The sequence below is a fragment of the Topomyia yanbarensis genome, chromosome 3 (assembly GCF_030247195.1).
Source record: "Topomyia yanbarensis strain Yona2022 chromosome 3, ASM3024719v1, whole genome shotgun sequence".
NCBI classification, from domain to species: domain Eukaryota; kingdom Metazoa; phylum Arthropoda; class Insecta; order Diptera; family Culicidae; genus Topomyia; species Topomyia yanbarensis.
Window position 1 is genome coordinate 256,588,877 of NC_080672.1, and position 13,895 is coordinate 256,602,771.

General features: G+C 37.3%; 1 protein-coding gene across 2 annotated transcripts in view; it reads left to right on the plus strand.

Moving 5' to 3' along the window:
* The first annotated feature begins 1,452 nt into the window (after positions 1–1,452).
* LOC131694126 (serine/threonine-protein kinase SIK3) overlaps positions 1,453–13,895 on the plus strand; it is a 49,742-nt gene continuing 37,299 nt past the window's right edge. The window contains exon 1 of one of the 2 annotated variants that reach the window (XM_058982562.1): positions 1,453–2,562. In XM_058982562.1, the coding sequence (XP_058838545.1) occupies positions 2,413–2,562 (150 nt within the window). In that variant the 5' untranslated portion in view covers positions 1,453–2,412. The remainder of the gene's footprint in view (positions 2,563–13,895) is intronic. The other variant, XM_058982563.1, reaches the window with a different exon arrangement.

Below are 13,895 nucleotides of genomic sequence, written 5' to 3' on the forward strand. Positions count from 1 at the left end.
TAAGCCACACGAGTACATTGAAAATCATTGTGTGCATGCGACACGACCCATTGCATTTCTGCATTCTCGTTCGTGTATGTAAATTTTGAAATAGTACAGTAGGATGCAAAGCGCATGTTACACTTTGCACACGGAAAGGAAACGGATGTATGTGGTACTGGCACTCGAAAAGTAGTACTCGGTCTAAATGTCAACTGTACCGAAACTTTCCTAATGCACCGTCCCAATGTTTCAATCCACATGTTGCACGTTCAATGACCAAGCAACGAATGGTACAAAATCAATATACGGGACTTATATATGCATAAGCTCCCAGTACATATTTGATTGGGTATCTTAGGTGCTTCAAATTAACCAAAATACGCTGGGAAATTTTGGGATTTTCTTCGTCACTTTCGAAAGATTTTCTGAAAATCCGTTTTTGTTTCATTTATACTGCCCATGATCACATATTCGTCCCATTTTCGATTGGATTTCCTTTTTTTATGGGACTGATTTGCGATCATAGGCAATATCTTAGTCGTTCTTTTTGCGAAATTGATCACAAAACACATGCAAATAGGGTGATGAGCCGATTTACGTCGTCACCCTACCCATTTGAAGCCGTTGATTAGAGCAGTGTCTACCACCTTTGATCAACGCATTGAGTCAAATAATAGCGCAACAATAGGGGCACTCGATTCGAATTTTCGTTGCGCTTAAACACGAGAACTTCACTGTTTTCAGCGGATTTGTGTTATTATCTTGCTTCTTAACAACGAAGCAAAGCTGTCGATGCCACACATTTCATTGATTGTATGCCGAGTAATTAATGATTTAGTGAGACACCCTCCTTAGTATGGTGAAAATAGGCTCTTTACCCTATTTTGAAACTTGTGCAAAGAATAATGGTCACAATGATAAACAAAAATTTCCATTGTAGAAGCAATGAAAATTTGCGTCACGGCTTTGCTTGATCTGTTCAGTAACGTCAAAAGTAGCTATCGGTTAATTTCTCTACCCATGTGGGATATTTCTGTTACGATTAAAGCTCGCTCATTGCAGTTATATGTGAGCTTTAAAGCATCTTTCTTACTCGAACTTATGCAGTGTCGCTGAGAATAGTATTCTCTTCATTCGCAGTCACTGTCTAGCATACAATACACTCGCGGTCACGCTTATTCTAACCATTTTCTGTGTGAACATTTGGACAGCCTTTTGTTTGACCCCTCCGCCGCCTGCGCGATATCACCCCGCCACTGCTTAAACTAATACCACTGACCATTGACTGGTGAACGGCGAGATTGGCTGGGCCGACTGTTCGCTAGACCTACGTATACTGACTGCTCTCCTCCTCCTCCTGCGTATATTGATATCAAAGGTGACGTTGTCGTAGTATGAGCCTCTTATTATACCAACTCGTTTCGGTGAGCAAAAGAGAAACATACTGTCCACGATGTCGTACCTACACGTTATCTAAGCTATCAGTCAGTGCAACTCGAGTCGCGGAATGGATTCGCAATTTGTCCTCGTCGTCGTTGTCGTCGCCGTGGTCGCAGTCGCTGTCGTTTTGCAGTAGAGAGAGACACATTCGACAGTACTTGTTTAAAGTGTATCAAGATATTGGACAGGAGAAAGAAAACCAATGTTAATTGAAAATTGCGGTCTTGTTCGAGAAGCAGGCAAGCAGAGGTCGTTTTGCATTGTTAGGTTTTGATTTCATTGAATTTTTGCGATACACGTTAATTCCGTACCGGGATATTAGTTATCTGATCGATGATAGTGAATTGAAGTCATTGAGAGGACAGTATTTTGCCGATAAAAGCTGATGATAAGAACCAAATGGTGGTGTTACTACAAGATATCAATTTATTTTTCTTCGATTGAAGTATGAATGACCGTGACAGTGTGCGTGCTATCCAACAGTATGCGTACTCATGTAAAGAAGCAATCTGGAACATATGAATTAAACATTCTTAAATCAATCATAGTGTTATATCACGATTGTGTGAAAAAGAGAAGGAAAGAATACTAGATTTGGAGCAATAATCGTTCTGTTTCGAACTAAATCAATACATTTCTGGCAGTGTTTTGATGATTTTACTACATCAAGTTTGTTCATGCCATAATAACCAAATCAAGTTAAATTGGACCGACGTCACACAACAAAGTGTATATAAACATGATGTCAGTTCTGAATAGGTCAGCGATAGTACTGTGTCGCCATCTTGTATGTATTTGAGTGAATCTCCAATAGGAATCCGTCAGTCTGCTCTTTCATGCTGATGTCGTCACAAGTATTTTTCGCGTGTGAATTCTGTGTCTGAAAATGAGTGTTTGCCAAGTGTAAATTAGTGCAAATGATGACGAAAGACTAAACAGTGAAGAAATACTATCTAGCGTGAAAAAGGAAATGTGAAAAAGTTCTCAATAATGAACGAAAACTACGCGGCCGCTGCAGCCGCAAAACAAATGCCAATTGAGAAGCTAGTGCGTGTTGGATATTACGAACTCGACAAAACCATCGGAAAAGGCAATTTTGCTGTTGTGAAGCTTGCGTCCAATGTGATAACTAACTCGAAGGTACGTTTCCGAACCAAATTCCATTGCCCGAGAGCTGAAAATCTCTTTTTTGTGAATTTTCTGCCTGAGTCGAATTGGATTTTGACAAGCAGCCATTATTGGACAAAACATCGATTTCGAACTGTGAGCTCACACACACTGGTGTAATTCGTTTTGAAATCTTTTCGAACACAAACGTCAACAATTTGTGTTATGCTTTAACCAAAACAAATCGTATGGTTAGTTTTAAAAACAGGTGTATTCCCGAATTAGCAAAGGAATTGTTTTGATCTAGCTCAGTTTATCAATTCTGAAGTCTGGGAGGTAAAGCACTAGCACCGCGGCGTAAAAGAAAGTCTAGGTATTTCAATGCACTTGTTTCAACTGGTTTATAGAACCAGCACTTTACACTCTGTATCGTCAAACCAAAGTGGCAAATAAACAGTATAAACTTACATTCGAATGCTGTGCAGTATTTATTGATCATTTTGTTTAATTTGTTTTTAACCAATTTTTCTTCTTTATTTATACTGAAGTCGTTGAATTAAGCAGAGATTACTTGTTTAGTAAAGATAAGAGCACTTGAATATAGCACAGTTTGCAACAAGTACCGAAAGGGGCCGATCCAGAAATGTTTTTCGGGAGAGATCAGCAACTTCGATTTTGAAATGAATATTGTGCAATTCGTATAACGTAATAACTTTATTTAATGAATATTAGTTTTGGTGGGCTAATTTTATTTGATGATTATTGGTTTGAAACAAATTTAAAATTTCTCAACGCGTAAAAACATTTGTGTGGCGGTCCGGACCCCCACGATCGTCCCCCTGGATCCGCAACTGAGTACAGCACATTATAAAAGAAGCCAAGCTTCTTCAACAGGCAATTGAATCTAAACATTACATCTATGAGTCTCATATATATTTAAAAAATTAAAGGGTTGTGTACAGGACACGACCACGGTGACATTAAAAATGTAGCTTTTTTCAAGAGCGTGCAAATGAATTTTATCTATCACACACATCGACTCACGTTCTTGTTCACTCGCCTGTTTTCATATGCTACAATTTGCTATATACCCTCCCCATCAAAACATAATTTATTGAAGGTCTTTTAACGGTAATTTATTAATTAATCAAGTATCTCACTAGGTGATTGGCATTATTTAGCTGATCCATCTAGTAAAAATAGGCTGGTCTGTCCAGAAAATATATTCAAAAGAAAAGTTCCATATTGAGAGCTGTGATGAGGAAGCCCACGCCCGCCAACGGAAATATACAGATTCTCCATGAAATTTCATTTTCCATTTAAATTTACAATAATGTACTATTGAACTTAAGTAAACAATCTTAAGTTTAAGTATTTCTTGATCGATTAGTGGTGGAAAAAATGAAATTATTTGATAAATTACATTGTTATGCAACGTTCGCACTACCAGTTAAAACGGGGTTTTATGCTATTTTGGTGACATTTTTCTTGTTGCTAATTATTAAAACGTGTTATAACTCTGTAGTGTAAACATTGTATTATTAAACCAATTCTGCAGCGTTTTATGTTATATAGGTGTTTTATGTGGTAATAGGACTGACATAATTATATCTTCAGTGCAGCGGTTTGTTTCATAATTTAAAACAGATTTATTTTAAAATTTAAATTAGTATACCCAACCGTTCTATTTGTTGTATACTTTAAAACGCAATTAGAACTGTGTTTTAAACACATAGGGTAGGACAGATATTCTGACTGGATAAACAATTTTAAGTCCAGTAACGCTTAAGACATGCCTTGAATTTGAATCGAAAAAGAATACCCGCTTCATCTGCTGCTGGGACGGTAAGTTCTGTTTTAAAATTTTCCGTTGTGTGCAGTACGAAACAAAAGTGTTTGAAATTATAAAACAAAAAGTTCTGCTGGGAATGTGATTGTTTCCGATGCAATTACACTCAGATTTTTCACGCAGGGGATACAGGCCGTGTAAATGAAAACCGCGTAAATTTAAAAAAAAAACGCGTTGATGAAAACCGCGTAAATTTAAAAATCCGCGTAAAGAAACCTGAGTGTACTCTCCTATATAAAATACTACGCTGCTGAACAGTGCAATAACTACAGAAGCACGTTGTCAGATGCCTTACTGATAAAAAACATATAACCGAAATATGAAACATGAAAACCAATAGGCTCTTTACCCTACGCAGCTACAAAGCGCCGTAAACATGGATTAACAAGTTACAACGCACACGCATGCATAAAAATAAATATATTTTTTTCAAACGCAACACTCTTAAGCAGCACACATCGTATTGAATTAAATCCAAACCACCCCGCCCACCCACTTTGCAAATCATTCTGTGACACCATGCTGGTACCCGAAAAATCCGCACACGGCCACCGCTGCCGCAAATGCATAGCGTCCAGACGCTGCAGCCATGATCTTACCCGTTCGACATAAGAACAAAAACTGATTCAAACGGGTACGCGTCACCTCTATTTATAAACTAACAGTATATGGTTAAGTCACTTAGGTGCGAGTGTGTGCAAATGCCAACGTTACCGAAAATCGATAACAAGCGCCCGGAGACGATGTTGCTCGTATGGGATAAGAGCAACAACTGATTTAAACGGACATGCGTTGCTTCTATTTATGACTTTTCGTGTTTCATTGAGCAACTAAGCTGCCCTCTCTTGACGGCTATGTCTGAGAAATCTGCCTCACGAATGGTAATTTTCCCGTTTTTCGTGAACTTTTTAATTTTACCAATTTCCAAAAGTCTACTTTTATTGGGGAGATATTAAATTATTACCAATATTTAAGTTAGGTGTTTCTGAATCGGTTGGTGTATGAATGATTAAAATCCATCTGGTAATATCGGAGTTATAAGCGTGCAAACCTTACATAGTTTCGTTACATGGGAAATAGTTTAGATTTTAGAATGACACCTAGCCCCAGATAGTGGAGTAAGACATTTTTAATGTCAAAAACGTAATGTAACAACATTGTATCACAGTAATTATCAAATAACAGTATTGTAAATACTTGTGCATTTAAATGTAAAACTAGATAAACATAGTTATAATGTGTTTGATTCAAAGCTTGTATTGGACCAATAATTTTAAATCCCGTTGTATTAACCCTCAAAAAGCCAATGGGTCTCAGAGGCTAATTACAGTTCTCTAGTTTCAATGAATTTGTAATTTGAAATACATCGAGTGTTTTCGGGCTTTCGATTTTCATACTGATAAATCGCCAAAAAAGATGTTTTTGGTTTCATTGGGCCTTAGGAACAATGCTTCTTGAAGGCACAATTGTAGTTTGCCCTTTTGAGGGTTAAAACAGGATATTTAATTTCTTTTTTAGATAATCAGGACACCAAGTAAAGGTGTCAGTGGTCAAGTAAAATTTATTTCCATAACTTAGCGAATGTACCGAAATATTTTGTGATTGCGAAAGACCGGCGTGAGGTCTTCAGCACTAAAGACACGTCGTTGAGGTAGATAAGAAACATTAACGGTCACAAATAGTTTCCCTGGGTTAATCTTGGGCGTAGAAGTCAACGTGCCTTGCGATTTACGATACCAAGCATTATCAATCGATCTGTGAGCTAGGATCGAACAACCGTTGATTCCGAAGAGTTTAGCGGGTTTCTTCTATTTTTTTTTGTTTTGTGCCATTTATTTTTGAAATATAACATGTAAAACGTAAACAAGGCGAAATTCCAACAAAGAGAAACAACGGTGAATCAGTGCGGTGAATCTGGCAGCTATAGCTGTTCTCAAAACTAGGCCGTATTACCTTTACGGTAATAAGAAAAAATGCTCTAATAGTGAGACGGTTAATATTAAAACAGTTCCAACAAAAAATTCCCCAGGCGGCAATATCAACACATTCAAATCCTCTCTGCGTCGCACTCATGTTTCATCAATTCGTGTACAATAAATATTAACGCGTCGGATTTTCGAGAAGTGTGTAGCATTTCGCTTGTCATAGTGGGCCCTATTCTCACAATCACGTCACCTAGTGACTAGAGTAAATTTTGTTCTAGTCACTATGTGACGTGACTGTGAGAATAGGGCCCAGTATTGCGCATAAAGCAAAGTGAACATAATGTGGATAAAGATGGGCTTCGATTTTTATTACTGTCGTGTAATGAATATTGAAATCTAGTACATGAATCCCGGCTCACTCTCGGCCAGCTTCAAAGCACAGCCAGAAAAAAACGCGACTTGGAATAGTGGTGGGGTGTTAGTTGTTTGCACATAGAAGCTATATCCATGTAGGTGTGTAACCACAGCCAAAAGTATGAATCTTATCGTTGCCGTAATTTCAAAATTTAAAATTTAATAAACCGTAATTAGCGAAATGTCAATATATAACCGTGTTCCGTTAATTTTAACTTAAAAGATATACTTTACATGCGCTGTGCCATTAAATTCACACATAACAACAATTAAAACCTTATGTGGAGCAAAATTACGTGATTTACGAAATACAATATCATATAAAATCAAACGTAAAATTATGTAATTTTTTACGCTTCGTACATGTACAAGTCAGGAGACGCAATTTAAACGAATTTTTCTATGTGTGTACGGTAGAGTGACTTCGTGGTACAGACACTTTATACACAGATTATCGTCAAAAAGTGTAGCCAAACGGACTGTCAAAAACTGCAGCTAAACGAGCGTGATGGTATTGTGAGGGAAAGTAACGGGGGAAGCCCATTCAAAGTTTATGGGATCTTTCATAATACCAGTAAATATTCATGGCGGCTAGTTTTATCTTTTTTTCTTCGCAAGTCTTCGTTCTTCTTTTCGCACAACTCACCCCTGCCAAAATCTTTAGAACAGTGTTCCTAATTTTATTAATGAACATGTTTCTTGTTCTTGATGTTTTATATTTCGCCTGCAATAGTTTGTATCTTAAATCCACTATATTGATAAAGGGAACCATTTTTCCATGTCATGGGTGTGTAGAATGCAACCGCAATCTCCCTATCTCTGCAATAACATTCCTTACGGTGCAAGTTGTCAGAATCAACCAATCAGGAGCTGGAACATTCCGACGTAAAACTGGAACAAAACGACCAACCCCCTTTTTTAATTCTCGTCTTAGCTATAATCGAACATAAAACGAAAGAACTTTCTTCATCTAACGTTTAGTTTGAAATTTGCTATATGAACTGACTCGTTGGGCAGAAAAAAAACTTAATCACAGAGGTAGAATTCAACTGTGAAATGTAAACAATACGGTTTCGTGCAAAATTAACAAACATTTTCATCTAGGTTCTGGTTACTTTTAGTTTTGGTAGGTATGCGTGAGAAGTATTATTATCTATAGGTTTATCATGTATCATAGTCAAAGTCAATCTAAACTTGCTTTTTGCTAGAAACAAGGAAATAGTCATAGTTTTATACGGTATTAAATACTCTTCTGTATGTGACGCTTAAAGTATATACACTTTACTCAGAATCATAGTCTACGTACAAAGAACAGACCTTTATGCTCGACAAATAAGTTTATAATACATGTCACAAGTTAACATTTTCACAAATGTCAGTTAACACACTATCTAATGCATCCGTACCAGCATACTCCATATAGAGATACATATAACTATTTCAACCTTTTTGCAATCTCCGTGTCAATGTTCGCCGGTCTAATTGAAGCTCTTTGTCATCTGTTTCAATTGTCGCTAACAACCGGAGTATTTCCCGAACTCTGGAAATCCTCCTTCATGTTTCCAGTTCACAAAAAAGGTAGTTGACAACTACCGTGGTATTACAACGCTAAGCGCGGTTCCTAAGCTGTTTGAAATGGCTGTGTTGGAACCCATCTCCAGCCACTGCAAACAGTATATCTCCGAGACTCAGCATGGATTTATGCCGAAACGTTCAACATCTACGAATCTTCTGTCGTTCACAACATATGTTACAGATGCCATATCAGACGGACTTCAAACTGACGTTATCTACACGGACCTTAAAGCTGCCTTTGACAAGATTAATCACGCTATTGCAGTGGCAAAGTTAGATAGACTTGGCTTTGGTACTAATATTCTCCGTTGGATGCAATCGTATCTCAGTGATCGTCGTCTAGCAGTCAAGATAGGTGATTGTGTGTCCGAAAAGTTCTTTGCTTCATCTGGTATTCCACAAGGCAACCATCTCGGTCCATTGATTTTTCTTTTGTATTTCAACGACGTCAACTTTTGTTACTATGTTTTAATTGCCGCAAGGTTCTACTGTATCGATTTTGTTGGCTATTTTCGGCAAATTTGAGACTAAGAGAAACGAAAGCAATGAAATTGAAAGACGGATAGGTATTCTAGAGCGAATCAGTTATAAACTTAGAACGGAAAACTAGAACTAGGCAGGCTCATATGGGCATGATCGAAAGGAAATGTGAAGAATTTTTTGCCTTCTGCATAGTAGGAGTTGGGCGTTCCACCCAAGTCTACCGCATGGTCTATGGTAGAACATAACTCATCATCATGTTTTACCGCCGGCGTCGGCGGTAAAACATGATGATGAGTTATGTTCTACCATAGACCATGCGGTAGACTTGGGTGGAACGCCCAACTCCTACTATGCAGAAGGCAAAAAATTCTTCACATTTCCTTTCGATCATGCCCATATGAGCCTGCCTAGTTCTAGTTTTCCGTTCTAAGTTTATAACTGATTCGCTCTAGAATACCTATCCGTCTTTCAATTTCATTGCTTTCGTTTCTCTTAGTCTCAAATTTGCCGAAAATAGCCAACAAAATCGATACAGACGTCAACTTTTGTTTAGAAGGACCACGGTTGTCTTTCGCCGACGACCTCAAGTTATACCATAGAATCCGGAATACTGATGATGCAGCTTTCCTTCAACGCCAACTGGTAACCTTTGCGGAATGGTGCGAGTTCAACCGAATGACCCTAAACCCCAAGAAATGTACGGTCATTACGTTCTCGAGGAAAAAACGCAAATTCGATTCGATTACTGTCTAGCTGAATCTACGATTAACAGAGCGAATTGTGTCAAAGATCTCGGAGTTTTTCTCGATGAACAACTGACGTTTAAACCGCATATCAGCTATATTGTCGCAAAGGCATCACGCTGTTTGGGGTTCATAATGAGAATAACTAAGCACTTTTCAGATATTTACTGCTTGAAATCTCTTTACTGCTCACTCGTTCGATCAACTCTGGAATATTGTTCAGTTGTGTGGAACCCTCATTATCTTAACGGTGTCAATCGAATTGAGACCGTACAGCGCAGATTTGTTCGGTTTGCCCTTCGTCGATTGCCTTGGAGCAACCCTCACCAGCTGCCAAGTTATGAAAGCCGGGGTTTGCTTATTGGACTCGATACATTGCAAGTGCGGCGAGATCTATTCCGTGCTATGACGATTTCGGATATTTTGCAAGATCGAATTGACTGCCCTGAGCTTCTCAGTGCGATAAATATGAACGTTCGCCCTCGCGCCCTTCGCAAAAATTTATTCCTCCGATCACCACTTTGCCGGACTATCTATGGAGTAAACGGTTCCATCATTGGTTTGCAGCGGACCTTCAACAGAGTGTCATCCGAGTTCGATCTTCACATTTCACGTAGTAGATTTCAATTTGACTTTTTAAATAGATTAAGAAATTATCATTAGGACCACACTGTGTCTGTTGATATCAATTATAAAATAAAATAAATAAATTCAGTCAACTCAATCGCGCACCTGGTGACGATATCTTTTAAATATAGGCCGTTAATTTTTACGCTCGAGATGGATGTCTGTTCTCTGTGGTGTACGCTAAGAATCGGCAATAAATGTTGTCAAAATAGAAGATCAAGTCCCCATAGGAGGAACATAAGTCGTAGCAACGTTTAACAATTTCAACTGAAGGTCAAGATTTTTGGGGCTGATATGTTTGAACAAGTTTTTACTTAAATCTACTTCCTCTGCCACTAACTACAGAACTTAGACAACGGTTGTAGTCAGGTCTTCTCATCAATTACCATTCATTAACATAGATTTGAAGCAACCCAGTTTTCACAATCTCTACGTTGCTGAATGATTAAGTATTGACGCCTCATACAATGACTCACTAAGAATCTAGTTTGCTATATGTTTGAGCTTACTGAATATCTCAGGCACAATTTGTGGCAAAGGTTTAATATTGAGTCCTAATAATTTATTTATTCCCCTATCATCTGACCTAGTTAGTATTAATATCATTTGAGATGGGGAAAACCAAAATCGAGTGAATCCTCATTTTATGAAGTCATTGTTTATTGATGCTACAATTATCAATTTATTCATTACTCTTGACAATGATACTTTAATTGTACACCCCATATTTAAATCTATATTACCGTAAATTAGGCAATCCATGAGACGTTTCTGATCAGCTGATGATTTCTTCTTTACTTATTCTGACGTTACTCCGAGGGGTGCGACGTCCGACAATATCGTTGATTCGATCCAACATCAAACGAATCGGACTAACAAAGTTGTTTGTCGGACGAGTTTTTCTGTTCGCAGGAGTATACTTGTTGACAGAACCCACCGCTGAATTGTCAATCAAACGTCTAATGGATTGCCTAATACTCCCAAAAATAGCACCACCTTAGCTTTATTCAAAGAATAATTACATATATTAACTTTCTTTTCATCTCCCTGTGACCCTAACTCTTTTACTTCACACGTGGGATCGACCTCTTCGCCAGCCCTGTCAGCATCAGTTGGCCTTTTTGAGAATATTACATTACGTTGAATTATTATTTGTTCTGATTTGTAATGACATTACGCTAGTATAGTATTACAGGTCAGACTCGATTACCGTAAAACGAGGTATCCTTGACCACCGGGATAAGTTTGATCAAATGAGTCTTTTTTTCAGTAACGTACGATGAGATGATTCCCTGTAACAAAATCATCGGAACAAAAACAAACCATATTCTAAACATGTTCAGCATCAATCGGTAACGATTATTTAGTCATATAATGTACCTTTGTAAACACAAATTCAAATTGAAAATGATACAACTCTCATGCATCGTTTCAATCTGTTCAAACAATTCCTTGTATATTAATGAAATCAATCAACTTCAACTGAATTGATCACTTTTTAGAAACCGTATATATTTTTTTCCAATAGTTCCTTTAAAAAATCCGAGATTTTTGTTGTTAACTATTTAATTAAGACTATTTTCCTGAAAAAGTTCGATAAAAGTCGGCTGTATCCTTCTGGGCAATTTTGATTTGTTATGAGACGACAATATCGGGCCCTGGAATTGCCTACACAACATTTCGAACATTATCTCTCGTGTCGATACACATATGTTGCTGATTAACTTTGAAAACAACGAATGGAAATTTACAACAATGTAATTTTATTTTTTTAGTATAACGAAATAAAATACGCAACAACATTGTTCACAATTTTATGAACAGAAAATTGTTCAGATTTTTTGTCCCTTTGGCGCACCAAGTAAAGCGGATTTCGTTGTATTTTGCTACAAATAGGTTTGACGATGGTTTGAACTCGCTGTGATTGTGGACGACTCGAAGATTAGTTCCAAGATGATTGCTCATTTTTCTATGGTCCCAAAAATATAGGTTAATATTTAATGACCAACGTCATAGAAATGATTTTGAAACATTAACGCTCGAGACACATACATGATTCTCTACCACGTCAGCGCTATTGAATGGTTTTACATTTCTTATCAGAGAAACGCTCAAACTATCAAGATTTCGCCGAGGCCCGGAGGGCCGAGTTTTATATGACAATCGACGCAGCTCGATGTTTTGGGACAATGTCTGTGTGTGTCTGTTTATGTAAGGGTAAAAATACATAACGCTTTTATGGGGGAGGTAGTAGAACAAAATGTGACATGTTGTGACATATGAGGGAGGGGGAGTAAGCTAGAGCGTCACATAACTTGTTTTTACTGAAAAAAAAAAATTCTAACGAATTTGTTACGCTACAGGGAAGGGGTATAAAGAAATGGGTGACAATTTGTTACATGGGAGGAGGGGGAGTCAATTTTAGGAAATTTTTGCGTTACGTAGTTTATGAAGGATCCCTAACGGACAAACTCTCATTCATTTTTCTCAGCAATTGCTGAACCGAGCTTATCCAAACTAATTTCAAATTGAAAGGCCTAACACTCAGACAGAGCGCTTTTTTGTTTTGATTCTGCTATTTAGATTCCAAGATATGGATATTGACGAATGTTTTGCATATCACTAGAAATACCTTCATAATGAACTATAGATTGTTATAATCGTACTAGTATCGAAAGAGATATTTATCATTGAATTTAGGTGAAAGATTTTCATCATTTCCCGTAGCTAGAAATAAGACCAAAACCTGCTTTAATCCATCTAGCGGTGCAACTGTGCATTTCATATTTCTTCAACCTATGATTCCATGGCTGATTATTTTCAATAATTTCTCCAATAAAATTCGTTTTGGACCACGTGCTCTGATGCGTTTTTCAAAATGAAGTCTTAACTACAATATATCAAATAAATAATATCTGAGAAATCTGGAAATGAAAGAATTTGGAATGAAAAATTTGTCAGAAAGGAACCCCTAGTAAAAATATATTTTAGAAATATGAAAATTCTGAAAAAATGTAACATTTCACGAATTTTAAGACACCCTAAAAAGCTATTGTCACATGTTTACTCTAAAATTCATCCATATATACAAACTATCTTTAATTAGCTTGTTCCAAAGAGCTATAACGTTTTTAAAATTGACATTTTTCAAGGTTAAATGTAAATGTTTTTAATGTATCGGTTACAAAAATGTATGTCCTATTTTTAACTTCTAAAGCTTCTTCATTAAAACTAAACAAAATTGGATTCCATGAAGTTAAACCAGAGTTAGAGAGATTTTAAAATTCCGACTTATTTCCTCGCACCAATTTTGAATGTCCGTTTTCCCCCACTTTCCCTCAAAGTTGAAATCTAACATTTGACCGAAGTCAATCCCACATATACACAAAAAAACACTAAAATTTTCATCAAAATCGGAGCACATCAATACGACTCACATAATGTAAGAAAGAATCTGTTAACATAGAATTTGAGCCACCATAATGTGACCCAAGCTATTTTTCAATCGTTTATGTATTGTGCAAGTAGCTGAATTGGGGAAACATAGGGAACATGTAACTTGTCGTCGATGCTCTACATCCTTGGGTAGTTACAAGAAAATGAAAAAAAACGTTGTAACCGATACAATAGGACCGTGCCGTTTAAGGTGATACCAAAAATACCCGAGGACAAAAAATAGTTGGAACTGACCGAAGGGCCTATTTCCCATCGCATCCTTGAAGGGATTGCAGTATGGCTATGGCGGGGGAG